This window comes from Mus caroli, unplaced genomic scaffold (assembly GCF_978045245.1).
Source record: "Mus caroli unplaced genomic scaffold, Mus_caroli_1 scaffold_6, whole genome shotgun sequence".
Lineage (NCBI taxonomy): Eukaryota > Metazoa > Chordata > Mammalia > Rodentia > Muridae > Mus > Mus caroli.
Window position 1 is genome coordinate 48,738,366 of NW_028227261.1, and position 16,120 is coordinate 48,754,485.

The following is a 16,120-nucleotide window of genomic DNA, read 5'->3' on the forward strand; positions in this document are numbered from 1 at the left end:
GTGATCCTATGTGTGTAGGTGTAAGCTGTTTACTCTTCTTGAGCCTCTGCGTTCCCATCTGTAAAATGGGAATGGGACACCCAGCTATTAGGGCTGTGTGAAGATTAAAGAAGTAAACGCAGCTGGCATGGTGGGCGGAGTCTGCAATACCGGCACGTGGAGAACATTTACCAGCCTGGGCTATATGGTAAGTTTGAGGTCAGCCTGGGCTCAGAATGAAATTCCCATCTCAAAAAACAAACAAACAAACAAACAAAAAAAAAACCAACCCAAATGTCTTCAAAGGAGGGTAGCTATTCTCAACTTCCGTGCCCATTTACCTCTTTCAGCTCCATGAACTGAGGACTCTGAGCTCTGAGAGGGTGAAATACTTGCTCACATTGTACAGGTTGTTAAGTTCAGGTACATGGTGGGTCTAATGTCCAAGCAATACAGAGAAGTCGGAGCGGGCATGCTGTCAGGGGAAAGCTGCATCCTGGTCACATGACCCCTGTGCCCCTGGGTGTGACAGCATTTCCCATGTTACTTCTTGCCTTGTCTGTCTTTCATCTGGACCCTGACTCTGGGATGGCAGCCGGCTTAGACTTGGTAGGCTGACCCAGTCTGATGGACTGCCCTTGCTCAGACGGAGGTCAGAGCCACTGTGATTGGCAAAGTCCTTTGGCTACGTCCCTTCATTTACACCTCAGGTCAGCCGTGCTAAGTCTTTAGAGTCTCACTTTACAAACAAGGAAACCGAATTATTGGGTTGCCAGGTGGCGGTTGAGCAAAAGAATATCTAAGTGGACAGAAGGGAAGAGAGCTGCCTGGGCCCCTCAGAGATAGATTGGACTAGACTCAAAAGCCATCTACAGACTCCAGAACCTCTCTTCTCCACATTCCTGTTTCCCCAAGCAGAAGATGAGCTGCTGGGCTCCGTGCTAGCTAACCAGCTACTCCTTGCCCTCCAGTCTCTTCCACCATGGCATCTCACTGTTAGGCTGGTGCTCATGGTTTCAGAAATGTGTTAATCCTCAAAACACCTTGGATGGAGATGGAGGCAGGTATGTCTAAATTTGCCGTAACGTCCCAGGAGACTTCAGGTCGGTGGGCTAAGGCAGAGGGTGGGCTTCCGTCTGCAGACAGGTTACTTGCTGTAGTTTTAGCTTTGGGGTTGGTGAAAGAGTGAAGGCTATCGGTCTGCTAGGTTAGTTGCGTATCCCAGGAAGTTTCCTGGTAGTCGTGAGGATGTTGGGTCACATAAGGAGATGATTGTGAATGGCTTTGGGAAAGGCTCTGGACATACTGTAATCCCAGCACTGAGACAGGAGGAGGGTCATGAGTGTGAGGCCAGCCTGAGCTACAAAGAGAGACTTTGTCTCAATACCTAAGAGACAAATACAGGTTTATTCCATCTCTCCACAGTCACAGTGTTCAAGTCAGCCGACGGTCCAGCCACATTCAGGACCTTCCATATAGAGGCGGCTTCTTTGAGAAGTTCAGTTCAGAGGAAATAACCCTGTAATGACTTGCCCCCAAAACTCCTGGCTTTGCTCACTCGTTTAAGATCTGGGACAGAGACTTTCTTTGCTTCTGTTTCACCACTGATACTTCCCAATGGATGTAATTAATTTCTAAGCCCTTCTCGGCATCAAGATGCTAGAACAAAGGCTGCAGGTAGTCAAGCAGGAGGCATGGCCTCCGTCCTGCCTCTCTGACACAGAGCCGAGCTCCCTGAACCCCATGTTGGACCTCTCTGGGCGCTAGTACATTTTGTCAGTGAATGCTCTTCCCGTTTTTGTCCATGGGTCAGGCGATGCATGCGTGGGATTGCATTTAGATGATATCCCTGTGCTTGATCTGGTCTGCTGCCAGCTCCTTGGTGGGCCCCGGGCAGTTCTGGTGACTGGCTGATGGCAGGCATCAGATTGCAGACAAGGTTATTTTTATCCTTGGGGTGGAGGGAGGCAGATGATGTTCTGTTGGGTTCTAGAATGAGGGAGCAGGGGCGTATGCTCTGCCTTCTTCCTGCTGTGGCGTTAAACTGGAATGGGGAGGACCCACTGAACAAACTCTCAAATTTGCTTTCCAACAAGCCAGACTTGCTTCTAAGGCCACATGGGTACCAAGTTGAGAGAGGATTCCTGCCCTGTGTGTCTTTTTTCTTTAACATTCCCATAGTTAAATAATGGTGTCATCATGGAGAACAGTGCTGAGGGGAGGTGGCTGTGCCTTGGAGGCCTTTAAGGCAGTTCTTCCTGCAGGGAGCCTTTCCGGGCTGGAAAGTCTTGAAGACAGTTTGGCCAAGGGCCATTTGAAACGTGAGAAAGTGAGGCCATGGAGCCGATGATCCCTGTCCCTAGGGCTTCCTCCACGTGTCAGGTGTCATGGTGGCACGCTCTGCCTTCTGGTCCTCCGGCTGTATGCGTGAGTGTGCATCTACATGGGTTCCTTGTGTCTGTGTGCAGGTGGCTGGGGGCAGAAGTCAATGCTGTGTGTCTTCCTTATATTGTTTTCTACCATATTTGAGACAGGGTCTCTAACTGAACTAGAAGCTGCTATACCTGTATATTTTGAGGACCTATTTTGATTTCTTTAAAAATTAAAAAAAAAAGGGACTACCCTAGGAGGATAAGGGCTCAGACATGAGGTGTTTCTGTTTAATTTTTAAAAGTATTTTATGTGCACATGTAGGTTTGTGCATATGTGACTGCTCATGGAGGTCAGGGGAGGGGGTCAGAATCTCTGGAGCAGAAGTTACAGGCAATTGTGAGCCTTCTGAAGTGATGCTGGGAATGGAGCTCTGGCCTTCTGCAAGACCATCACACTCCTCACTACTGACCAATGTCTCCAGACCCTCTATTCAACTTTCTTTTCTGAGGTGATACCTTTCACAGGTGTTCAAGCCTTCTGTGTTGCTGCCTGGACACTAAGGGGCCGTCTCCATAGCCTGGCCAGTGCTTATTTATTTCCCATGATTTCATTGTTTTCTGAGACAGTGTCTGTCTAACTTACTTTTCTGTTGCAGTAACAAAAAACAAAAACATGTCCAGAGCATCTTAAAAAAAATATTTAATGTATGTGAGTACACTGTATGCTGTCTTCAGACACACCAGAAGAGGGCATAGGATCCCATTACAGATGGTTGTGAGCCACCATGTGGTTGCTGGAAATTGAACTCAAGACATCTTTTAACTGAGGGCTATGCTTGCAGCTTCAGAGAGAGAGTCCTTGACCATCATGATGTGAACCATCACAGCAGTCAGGAAGGCACAGCACTGCAGAGGTAGCTGGGCGCTTACATCCTACGTGCAAGTAGAAGGCAGAGAGAAGAGAGCACTAGTGGAATGGCGGGAAGTCTTTTCAAACCTCAAAGCCCACCCCCAATGATACACTTCCTCCTCCAGTAAGGCCACACCTCCTAGTCCTTCCCAAATAGTTCTACCAACTGTGGGTGGGTGGGGGCGGAATATGACTACGCAGGACAGACATTCAAATATATAAGCTTACGGGGCCATTCTCATTCAGACCACCACCGTGTCTCTGTGTATCCCAGGCTGGCCTCTAATTTGTCATTTCCCTGCTAGAGCAGCCTCAAAAGTGCTGGAATCACAGGCCTACACCACCATGTCCAGCTCCTCCCTGTGATTTTGAGATTAGCTATCCCAGTGGGCTCACTAGCCTTAGGCATTTGGCATATATAGAAACTGAGATGAGAGTGACCCGCTCAGGTCTCATGGGGTTGATGTGCCGGGAGAAGCATTTATATTCAGCTCCAGGAGGCCAAGTGGCAGGGCTGGAGACAGCACCTGAAGCTGGGCTCGGAGGGGCAAAGAGTGCTTGTCCCTAACCTAGCCTTCCTTTCCTTCTTCTCCATATTGAGTTCAGGTCTTTCTCCCCCTCTCCACCCCAAGAAACCCAGTGAGAGCTCAGAAGTAAGGCAAACCCAGTGCCTGCACATGTAGCAGTCCAATCAGCTCCTGTCAGCCTCTCGTGGGGGACCCAGGGCCCGAGGCTTTGTTCCTTCATCTGTCACTGACTGTGTGACTTGGAGGTCATTTTCTTCACTTCTCTGAGTTTCTGCCCTTTTTACATCTAGGGCTTGCAGAAATGCTGGGGAGAGCTACCCATGGTCCTTTGCTGGTGGGCTTGGGATGACTGAAATGCCACCACGCAGAAGCCGTGTGCCTTTTCTCCTCCGTGCTTTGTTTGTCAGTAGAGGTGGATGCTGTGCAGGGAAGATAATGACAATATGGAAACATCTAACTCAGGCCCTGACACTTAAGCTGGCATGGAGGAAATACTTGACCAAAAAGCACTGGTTAACTTCACTACCCTTCCCAGACCTGGTTTCTTAACTTGATTTGTTTGCATTCTTGCTCTCAATCTGTGTTCTGTGGGGTATGTATGTGCATGCCTCTCTCTCTCTCTCTCTCTCTCTCTCTCTCTCTCTCTCTGTGTGTGTGTGTGTGTGTAGCTGGGATCTCTGAGAGGCTGGGGCCATGGCCTCCTTTGTGAGGACAGTATCCAGTTTAGGCAACATCATTACATGGCTCAGTGCTGCCGGTTTCAGACAATGAGGCCTTTCATGGGACCTGCCTGTGGCTCCCAGGGTGGGCCAGAGGGCTCTCTTCCCACCTCCTTGTGGGATGCCCTTATAGCTCTCCATGGGGCCTTGGCAGAGACAGGATGGGGGAGGGGAGGGCAGGGAAGAACTCTTGACTGTAGACTGTCAGGGATTGAAGCTCTGTCTTGTGGTTCAGGGGACCACAGATCACTGGTGTTTCAGATTCTCCCAGCCTCCCTCCTGGAGGCGGATGATAACAGTCTCCTAACCCCTGCCCTGGGTTGCCCTGTGGCCCTGCTATCTTCGTGGTAGAAAGGACAGCGTCTGACTTAGTTTCATAGTGCTAAAAATAAGTGCTCAACAAATGTGCTCCATGGATGGAGGATGCCAGGGGTGTTTCATGCTTGATCTCCTTAGTGCCATTCCTTTGATAACCCTTGGAGGCAGGAATTATAATCTTTGTTGTTGTTGTTTTGAGACAGGGTCTCTCTATGTAGACTTGGATGCCCTGGAACATGCTATGTAAACCAGGTTGGCCTTGAACTCATAGAGATTTGTCTGCTTCTGCCTCCCAGTGATAGGATCAGAGGTGTGTGTCACCAGGCCTGGCTTAGGATCGATCCTCTTTCTATGGGCAAGGAAACGGAGGTTGAACAGCTTGCCTGAGATTGTACAGGTTCATTATATAACTGCACTCGAGCCTAAGCCAAGGGACCCCACCACTTGTTTCATGATGAGTTACTTCAAGGGCTCCTAAGCCAGTGACTCCCTCCAGGATAGTCCCTTGCTGTAGGACTGCTACTGCAGAATGGGCCCATAAACTCTGGGTTTCCTGTCCCCACTAACTGTAGGGCGTTCCTTTCTGCAGGACTTTTCAGGACTAAAAGGAACTCCCTTGGCTTGGCCTTCAGGCACCCAACAGCATCTGTCTCCTGTCTTCTCTCTGCATCCGATATTCTTGAGTGAGGAATGTGCCCGGTGAGGCCTGCTCTTTAGGAAGGGCAGAGTGCCACAAGAAGACCTGTGGCAGGGACGTTATGAGGTCTCCCTGGAAGGCAAGGCATAGCAAGTGGCTGTGGGCTTTTAGTGGCGTCTGAGAATGGCCAGTAGAGTGTGGAGGCCTGAGGTCAGACTGTGGAAACATGTACAGTTAGACATACAGGGTCCAGAGTGGGCAGATGGTGGGCAGGACTGAAGGAGTTGAGATCACCAAGACTTGGCTACTTGGACCATGGAGGAAATAGAGGGGAAGCTGTTAGGTTGCTTAGCAGCAACCCTGGCTCCTGAAGGTTTCTATTGGCTCCTCATCTGGGTATCACTGGGCAGCCTTTCCCTTAGTGTCTCAAATCTCACTGTAGAGGGTTTGGGCAATGTGGTCTCTTCTGCTCTGACCCAGTGGGGCGACACAGGCCAGGAGGATGGAAACCAAGTCCATGGCATGGTCAGCTGGGGTCAGGACTAAAATCTGGCCAGGTTTGGGGTGACCTGGGGCCAGTGTCTGGCATAGCTGCAGTCAGGGAAGGCCTGGCTCTGACCTCCACATGCCCGCCCTCCCTCCCTGTCAGCTGTCTTGGCCCTGCTTGCCTGGCTCTGACTTCATCCCAGGCTTCTGCAGTCTTGGGAGGAGTGGCCATGCTCTAGTGTCCCCATTGGCTAAAGCTTTCCTGGCTGTACACATTCCTGCCTCCTGCTGGCTGGCTGCCCATCTTGGCTCTGAGAGTGAGCAGATTACCATGGAGCTCAAGGAGAGAGTAGAGTCTGAGACATTTATGCAATAGCAATTGGAGGACCTGATCCTGTGGCCTGGGCATTAGCCTGGGGTTCTGCACACTTCTTTTTGCAGAGTAGGGGGACATAGGAATAAGTTCCTCTGCTTGCCTCAGGCAGGCACTCAGCCTGTGGCATTTCTGTTTCACAGGGTGGTGACCCTCATGGCTTTTCACTGGAAACTAGGCAGGTCAGAACTCAGGCTAGAACCCAGAATCTTAGATCTAGGGCTTGGCTCAGGGAAGGAAGGGCCTTTCTTTGAAATCATAGTGTCTGGGGGACAGGATGGGATTTGTACTTAAGTCTGCTCCTGTTTGTCTTTTGACTGAGGTCTTACTGTATATAGGCTCAATGCATCTTGTGTCCTTGGCATTTGACTTAGGGCCCAGTATGCAGAAGAGGTGCTTGTCAAATGATTGATTGATTGATTGATTGATTGATTGAATGAATGAATGAACAAAAAGAGCCACAATGTCATTAGTCCTGTCTTTAGACATTATGGAGTCTGAAGGGATGGCCACACTCCAGCACTGCGCGTGTGTGTGTGTGTGTGTGTGTGTGTGTGTGTGTGTGTCTCAGGATTGAAGCAGAGGAGCAGGAGAGTCTGGATCCCAAGTGCTGACTACTGGCCTGGGCTTAGCTGTTCTTGGTTTCTTCATCTGTGAGATGGGCCATGATCCCTGATCTCTGCATTCCTGGTAAGCATCCTGTGTGATCAAGGATGTGGTAATTCAGGACACCGTGTGGGCATATGGGTCTTTGCTGTGTTCCCCACGGGGGCTTCTTTTGTTTTCCCACCTATCCTCTGCATCCTGCCTCCTGCATTTCCTCAGCTTTCTCAGGGCTTCTGTCTAGAACAGCTGTTCTCACCCGTGGGTCATGACCCCTTTGGGGTTCCACCAACTCTCTAACAGGGGTCAAATAACAGATGTCCTGCATATCAGATATTTACATGACATTTCATAACAGTAGCAAAATTACAGTTATGAAGTAGCAATGAGATAATTTTGTGGTTGGGGGTCACTATAATATGAGGAACTGTATTAAAGGTTTACAACATTAGGAAGGTTGAGATCACTGGTCTAGAATGTTCTACGAGTTTCTCTCCCTGTGAATAATGTGGGAAAACAGAACCTACCTTCCCTCTTCTTTGAGCAACCACACCCAGAAATCCAGCCACCTGCATCAACATCCATGCAGGCTCTGGGTGCACAGCCAGGCTGGGGCCGCCTTTGGCAGTGGTTTCCATGGCAACAGGACCTGCTGCTTCAAGTGTAGCAGCCTTCAGGCTGCCTTTGAGAGCCTGAAAGATGGACAGCTGTCTGGTGTGGACTCCCACCCAGGCCAAGAGTTCCTAGGTCTGCCCTCCTCCTCTCCTACACGGTCCTGCACTGTGCCTGCTGCCCAGGGACTCTTCCTGTCCGTCCTTCTTTCCTTCCTTCCTTTCTTTTTTTTGTATTCCTTTCTTTCTTTCTTTCTTTCTTTCTTTCTTTCTTTCTTTCTTTCTTTCTTTCTTTCTTTCTTTCTTTCTTTCTTTCTCCTTCCTCCTCTCCCTCCTCCTCTTCCTCTTTCTTGAGACAGGGTTCTCTGTGTAACCCTGTCCATCCTAAAACTGTAGATCAGACTGGCTTTGAACTCACAGATCTGCCTGCCTCTGCCTCCCAAGTACTCAGGGATTCTTGGAAGAGGCTGCATCTCTGGGAGGCACAGCAGTTCTGGGTTAGAGAGGCCCAGCTTGTCTCTATCATCCTAGTAGTCATGGGCTTTGAATGAGTTACCCTGGATCTTTTGAAGTCAGCAGGTTAGCTGCAGGACCTTTATGAGAGACTGTGGCCCACCAGCCAGCTGTGCCCTCATCCCACTGTGAGCTGAACTAGGCTCATACCTGTCCCTGTCGTGTGAACACTTTGTGCTGCTGCTCCCAAGGACCCGGGCTTTAGCCTCCTCTTGTCCTAGGAGACCCTGGGAGCCATGTGTATAGCTCCCAGGAACAAGTTCCCGACCAGGCCCCTGGGACTGCAGTTGGGCTTTGCCTTTGACTCCAGCCTCAGTTTCCTTGTCTGTGACATGATGGCAAAGAGTACCTGCCCCACAAGTCTGTTGTTGGAATAGAACTAGATTTATACATGCGAAGCACTTCAGAGAGTATGCAGCACTTAGGAGCTATGATAACACACTGTGACTGACCACAGCTGACAGCCACAATTGGCCAGGAGAACTGGAACCCCACCCCCATTCTTTTTTTTTTTTTTTAAGATTTATTTATTTATTTGTTTTATGTATATGGGTACACTGTAGCTGAACAGATGGCTGTGAGCCTTCATGTGGTTGTTGGGAATTGAAGTTTTAGGACCTCTGCTCGCTCTGGTCAATCAATTCCACTCGCTTCCACCCAAAGATTTATTATTATTATATATAAGTACACTGTAGCTGTCTTCAGCTGTGCCACAAGAGGGCATCAGATCCCATTACAGGTGGTTGTGAGCCACCATGTGGTTGCTGGAATTTGAACTCAGGACCTTCGGAAGAGCAGTCAGTGCTCTTACCCGCTGAGCCACCTTGCCAGCCCCCCAACCCCCATTCTTTTTCACAAGTGCAGGTGTGCCAAGCACTGGAGCACACTTCTGACTAGGGAGACAGACAGAGATAGGACAACAGGTCTCTCTCTCATCAGAGGGGCTGCCAGGCATGTCCTTGCTTCTGCCTGGAGAGTAGGAAAGGGTTTGCCAAGCGTGAAGCCCCTATATCTCATACGTGGGATCCAGAACTTTCTCTGTTGTTTCTTCCGCTGGGTCAGGTGACTGACTACCCAGAGCTCCATGGTCTGAGACTTGAGCAGTGAAGACGCAGTACTGACTGAGGCACTCCTTCTGAGGCCACCTCAGGAAAGACAGAGCCTGAGAGAGGGGCCTGTGGGCTGTGGGGATGAAGTTGGAGTCACTGCTTGAGACACGGTATTGGGAGCTCTGTATTCCTGGGCTTCGCTGGCCCAGACCTCCCTGCATAGGAGGTGGAGGACTCTTCCTTATATCTTCTCCTTCCTTTCCTTGTCTGCCAACCCCAGGTCTCACTTTTGGTTTTGTTCTAATTGTTAACTGTTTATTGAAAGAGACTACTTCTTAACCCACATATTATTATTATTATTATTATTATTATTATTATTAATTATTATTATTATTATTATTTTTGAAACAGGGTTTCTCTATATAGCCCTGGCTGTTCTGGAACTCACTCTGTAGACCAGGCTGGCCTCGAACTCAGAAATCCTCCTGCCTCTGCCTCCCAAGTGCTGGGATCAAAGGTGTGCGCCACCACCGCCCGGCTCTTAGCCCACATATTCATGTTTCATAGTTCAGGCACACAGCTCAGTGGTGAACGTTTATGGAACTCAATCCAAAGAATTCTTTACATTCAAAAATCACCTTGCATTTTGATACTAGCCTTCCTCGTCTCTTCAAAATCTTTCACAGAATCGTATTTTCTGTAGAAATCTGCATATACCTTCTTTCTTGGTTCAGCCACACCAAACTTACAGGAAACTGCAACTCCCAGGGCCACCACGAACCAACAACAGTATGACCCTGCAGATGCTTGGCCTGAGGACCATGTAGCTGAGGCTTCACCAATACACTGGCAGTTATGGTAGTGAGTGTCCACTAAGGCAGTGTCCTTCCCAGTTCTCTGAGAAGTGGAGAGCCTCGGGTCTTACTGTTTACAGTACGATCAGTGTCAGATCTTACCATTTCCAGGGCCACTTGAAATCTGCTTTTACTTGGAGCATTTGCTCCATTTGCTTTAGAATTTACTACTTTAAACTTTTCCTCTTTCCTTTCCTTTCCTTTCCTTTCCTTTCCTTTCCTTTCCTTTCCTTTCCTTTCCTTTCCTTTCCTTTCCTTTCCTTTCCTTTCCTTTCCTTCCCTTCCCTTCCCTTCCCTTCCCTTCCCTTCCCTTCCCTTCCCTTCCCTTCCCTTCCCTTCCCTTCCCTTCCCTTTCCTTTTTCCTCTCCCTCTCCTCCCCCCTCCCCTTCCTTCTTCTCCCCTCCCTTCTCCTCCCCTCTCCTCTCCTCTCCTCCCCTCCCCTCCCTTCTCCTCCCCTCTCCTCTCCTCTCCTCTCCTCCCCTCCCCTCCCCTCCCCTCCCCTCCCCTCCCCTCCCCTCCCCTCCCCTCCCCTCCCCTCCCCTCCTCCTCCTCCTCCTCCCCTCCTCCTCCTCCTCCTCCTCCTCTTCTTCTTCTTCTTCTTCTTCTTCTTCTTCTTCTTCTTCTTCTTCTTCTTTTGGTTTTTTGAGACAGGGTTTCTCTGTGTAGTCCTGGCTGTCCTGGAACTCACTCTGTAGACCAGGCTGGCCTCGAACTCAGAAATCTGCCTGTCTCTGCCTCCCAAGTGCTGGGATTAAAGGCGTGTGCCACCATTGCCCGGCTCCTCCTCTTCTCACAGTGTCTCACTGTGGAACCCTGACTAGCATGGCACTCTCCATGTGGTCATGGCTGGCTTTGACTCACAGACATCTGGATGCCTCTGTTTCCCAAGGACTGGCATTACAGGTGTGTACCACTACACCTGGGAATTAACATGTATAGATCAGTGGGGTTAACTGCTGATACTGAGCCCTCTTCACTATTCATGAGCTACAGAACTTTTTGTTAAAAAAGGTTTATTTATTTTATATATGTTAGTTCAGTGTTGTTTTTAGACACATGAGAAGAGGGCATCAGATCCCATTACAGATGGTTGTGAACCACCATAAGGTTGCTGGGAAATGAACTCAGGACTTCTGGAAGAGCATTCAGTGCTCTTAACCTCTGAACCATTTCTCTAGCCCCCTCTCATGAACTTATCTTCTTGAACTGGATCCTGCCCTCTGCTCCCCCGATTAAGCAGTAGCTCAGCTCCCAGCCATCCCATTGTACTATGAACATGATCCAAGGATGTCCTATGAATGACTTCAAGTGCTTGTCCTTTTGTGACCGCCTTGTCTCACTCAATATAATGTCTATACCTTTCATTTATTTTTGAGACTATATCAAAATTTCCTTACTTTTTGATGCTGAGATAGAGACATGTGACTTCTTCATGTGTGTACCGGCTACATTTAAAAATGTATCTAATTAATTTATTTGTATTGTCCATGTATGTGTGTGTGTGTGTGCAGGTGTGCCAAAAGGCTTCAAGGGTCTTCCTTTATCACTTTCCACCTATTCCTTTGAGCCAGAGTTTCTCTCACATTTTCCTGGCTAAGATGGAAGCCAGCAAGCCCCAGGGTTCCTCAGATCTGCTGAGTTTGGAACTCTGGGTAGATCACTGTCAGTCATGTGACACAACCAAAGGACCAACAGAAAGTTCTGGAACCCACATATGAGAGGTGGGGTTTAAGCTGGGTGACCCTTTCCTGTCTTCAGGCAGGTGGCCTATTCACTCTCATGAGTGCCACACTTGTTTCTTCTCCTGGATCTGTCCACCTTGGAGCTAGGGTTACAGGAGCTTGTAAGATGCTCAATGTTTTAGTTACTTTGGCTGTGTAGAGACACCATGACCAAGGCAATTTTTAGAAGAGTGTACTGGAGCCTTACAGCTTCAGAGGGTGAGTCCGTGACCATCATGGCAGGGAGCATGGCAGCAGGTAGGTGGGCATGGCTTGGAGCAGTAGCTGAGTCCCAACCGTGAGGCAGAGAGCTGCTAATTGGGAATGGCATGGGCTTTTGAAGCCTGCCCCAGTGACACACCTCCTACAATAAGGCCACACCTTGTAGCTGGACTTTGGCTACTTTATGGATTCTTCTTTTTTCCACCCTTCTCCACCCTTTGAACAGCTAATACTAGATAGGCGAGAAAAAAGAATAGAGGGAAAGGGAATGTTATGTTATTGTTAGACTACTTCCTGTTGATTAGGGGTGTCGAGTTCTTTGGCGCAAGTTTGATCTTCACCGGCAGGATATCTGATTTCTTCTTGTTGTTTCTTCTTTGTGCACAACTACTTAACACATGGTGACCAACAACAAACAACCAACAATCCAACAATCCAACTGTTCCCCCAACCCTCAGGGCTCTAGCATTTATTTATATACCCTTGGAAAAGTCTCCCGAGGGGCTGGTGAGATGGCTCAGTGGGTAAGAGCACCCGACTGCTCTTCCGAAGGTCCAGAGTTCAAATCCCAGCAACCACATGGTGGCTCACAACCATCCACAACGAGATCTGGCGCCCTCTTCTGGAGTGTCTGAAGACAGCTACAGTGTACTTACATATAATAAATAAATAAATCTTTAAAAAAAAAAAAAAAAGAAAAGTCTCCCGAATTCCTAACGTCACACATTTATAGAAGCTATCCGATGCTGGCAAAATCATACCCCTGCTAGAGCAGGAGGCAAATCATAGTCGGCTGCAGTGGACAATCTGAAGCAGCCCCATATCCCACACCTTCCTAAACAGGACTGGGGACTAAGCATTCAGATCTATGAGCCTATAAGGGGGAGCAGGGGCATTCTCATTCAAAATACCACACAGTTTGATATGTGGGTGCTGGGATCTGAACTCTGGTCCTCAGACTTCGTAGCAAGTGCTTTAAAAAAATGGATTTATTTACTTTATGTATATGAGTGCACTGTAGTTGTCTTCAGACACACCAGAAGAGCGCATCAGATCCTATTACAAATGGTTGTGAGTCACTATGTGGTTGGTGGGAATTGAACTCAAGACCTCTGGAAGAGCAGTCAGTGCTCTTAACCATTGGGCCATCTCTCCAGTCCACAGTAAGTGTTCCTAACTGCTAAGCTATCTGTCTAGCCCCCTACCACTTTTTGACTTTCTCAAAGAGAGAAAGTCAGGAACCTGATATGGCAACATGTCTATAATTCCAGCTGTCTAGAGGCTGAGGAAAGTCAGTGTAAAGAAAGACTTTAAAAGTCGCCCACTAGCTGTAACAAGGAAGTGGACACTCTCCTAAGAGGGAGCAGGCACAGGTGGCATTCCGCTGAACTCTGAGATCCTGGGCTGGAGGTGGTGGCCACTCCCCATGAGGCTGGTGGGAGGTGGTCCTAGCTTCTCTCCCTCTGCATACTTGAGGTGTCAGGGTTCCACAGTGCAGAGACGTGCAGGATGCTGACCATGCCGTCCTCACCCGTCCCCAGGGCTTCGCCTCTATGTTCTCTAATCGCACATCCCGGAAGTCAATCTCTCATCCGGAGTCCGGAGACCCTCCTACCATGGCAGAGGGTGAAGAATACCGGAACCCCACGGAGGTGCAGATGAGCCAGCTGGTACTGCCCTGCCACACCAACCACCGTGGGGAGCTGAGCATTGGACAGTTGCTCAAATGGATCGACACCACAGCCTGCCTATCAGGTGAGGCCATGCTCCAGGCTCGCTGGCACATCCCCACGGCTTGCCCTGTAGAACCTGAAGCAGGGGCTTCAGATTTTAAAGATGATCTCTTCCTCTCTCATGAGTACCACACTTGTTCCCCTTCTGGTCTTAGGTCCCGCTGGTCCCCTGCTTCTCTTCAACTAGTTGTCGGGGCAGCCTGTTCTCCCTACTTCCCCCGCCCCAAGTTACCCAGCCCTGGGTGTTGGTACCATGCAGATGACCCTGTCTGCCTCTACTGCGCCCTTAACCACAGCGCTTTCCTGATTGGCTGGCTGGTAAAGGCCAGACATAGGGACTGATGATCCTTTCTGTGTCCAGCCTCTAGGGTCTAACAGTGACTTGGCTATACCAGCAGGGTTTGAGAGGCCCTGAGGCAGCTGTGGGGTCAGGGAAAAGGCTCCAGAGCACACCCAGGGCTGAAGCACGGAAGCAGAAGTGGGAGGAGAAGTAGGGGGAACTTCTCACGGAGAAGCTGTTGGAAGATATTTGGTCAGAGATCTGTGTGACCGGGGAGGCTGCTAACATTAGGCTTTCTTCTCCCGAGCCAGCGGAGAGGCATGCTGGCTGCCCCTGCGTCACAGCCTCTATGGATGACATCTACTTCGACCATACCATTAGGTAAGTGGCTTGATTACCCTCTTGGTCTCTCTCCACCTGCCGCCCCAACCCAGGGCCTGCATCCCCGTCCCTGCACCCACCAGACTGTGTGACACTTGGAGCGGCCTCCGTTGACTGATGGCCTTGGAGGGTTGGAGCATGGTGTCTTAGGAGTGGGACATCTTTCTGCAGGCGTGTGGGACAGCAATGGGTTAGGCGTAGCCTTTTGCTCTGTGCCATCAGGTGGGCTTTCTTGTCAGGTTGAGGCCGGGGAAGTTGCCTCAGGTTTGCAGTTGGAAAGGCTCCTCTGGTGGAGTATGGAGGCCTTAGCCAGGCTGTGGAAATATGCAGAGCCCGCAACTTGGGGGTCTATGTGTTATGCCGTACTCTGTGACTCTGGGTAAGTCAGTTCTCTCCCTGGGCCTTGTTTCCTTCCCTGGTAAGTGAAAAGACTTGCATTTGGTCAGGAAATAGCTCTTTTAGCTCAGACATTTGTTCATAGGTTCCTGGTCACTGGATTACAGGTAGTGTAGCTGAAATGTCTCTGAGGCGCCAGCCCCCAATAATGACACGTCGACTTTTAAATGACTCATCTAAGAAATGTGGTCATCTAGCAGGGTCCCACCATGGGGGTTGGTAGTTATCTCTCTCTCCTCCAGTCTTCTGACTCTTTCCCAGAGTGCCTCTCTCTGCCTGGGGTTTCCGCCTTTCCTCTCCTGCTTTTTATAGGCCATTTAGCTACTTATTAAACCATTCAGAAGGTGTTGGAGAAGGTGTTTATGGAGACAGCTGATGCTTTGTTACACAGTGCACAAGAGATTATTCTGAAAAGGAGACCCCTTGACACGGCACCGAAGTCTACACTAGAAGAGTGAGCCAGCAGCCACCAGTGCTTTTTCTCCCCCCTCCAGCTCTTACGCAGGGATGCCTTTATTTTTCGGTGGCTGTTACAGGTTACCTCACATGCTGAGCCACTGAGCCTCATCAGGCTGGGACACGAGAAGGCTGCTGAGCCGTTGGCCCAGGACAGGCCTTACATAGAGCTCTTGCTACTGGCCCACTCCTAGTTATGCCAACCATACACAGGACGTCAAGTGCCAAGGCCTTATTGAGGGCTGCCTGGTGCCCTGTGTGTCCTATTAAGGAAGAATGTCAGCCGGTCCCTGTACTCAGTCACTTGTTCACTATGTGTTCAGTATTAGTTAACAGACTGGCTGGTTTTATGTCAACATGACCCAACCTGTCATTTGGGAAGAAGGGACCTCAATTGAGAAAATGCCCCTATCAGATTGGCCTGTGGGACATTTTCTTGATGAATGATTGATGTGGGAGGGCCCAGCCCGCTGGTGTGATGGCGCTCTGGGAAAGTGGTCTTGGGATGTATAAAGAAGCAGGCTGAGCAAGCCATGGGGAGCAAGCCAGTAAGCAGCACCCCTCCATGGCCTCCGTGTTAGTGTCTGTTTCCAGGTCCCTACTCTGACTCTCTTGGATGATGGATGAACTGTAGTGTAGGACTGTGAGTGAAATTAACCCTTCCCTCTTTAAGTTGCTTTTGGTCATGGTGTTTCATTACGGCCATTGGAACCTAGTTAAGGACTGGGGAGACGGCTCAGAGGTTAAGAGCACTGACTATTCAATTCCCTGAAGGTCCTGAGTTCAATTCCCACCAACCACGTGGTGGCTCACAACCATCTGTCATGGGATCTGATGCCCTCTACTGGTGTGTCTGAAGATAGCAACAGTACAGTATACTCATATACACAAAATAAAGAAATAATTCTTTAAAAAAAGAAAGAAAGAAAACCTAGTTAAGATAGTTCAAAGCCTTAACTGACCCAGAAAGCATTGGTGTC

General features: G+C 49.4%; 1 protein-coding gene across 2 annotated transcripts in view; it reads left to right on the forward strand.

The window, feature by feature from the left end:
• Positions 1-16,120, forward strand: part of Acot11 (acyl-CoA thioesterase 11) — a 57,604-nt gene that overhangs the window by 17,310 nt on the left and 24,174 nt on the right. For both annotated transcript variants that reach the window (XM_021160095.3, XM_021160094.3), the window contains exons 2-3: positions 13,436-13,649; positions 14,219-14,288. In XM_021160095.3, coding sequence (XP_021015754.1) covers positions 13,448-13,649; positions 14,219-14,288 — 272 coding nt within the window. In that variant the 5' untranslated portion in view covers positions 13,436-13,447. The remainder of the gene's footprint in view (positions 1-13,435; positions 13,650-14,218; positions 14,289-16,120) is intronic.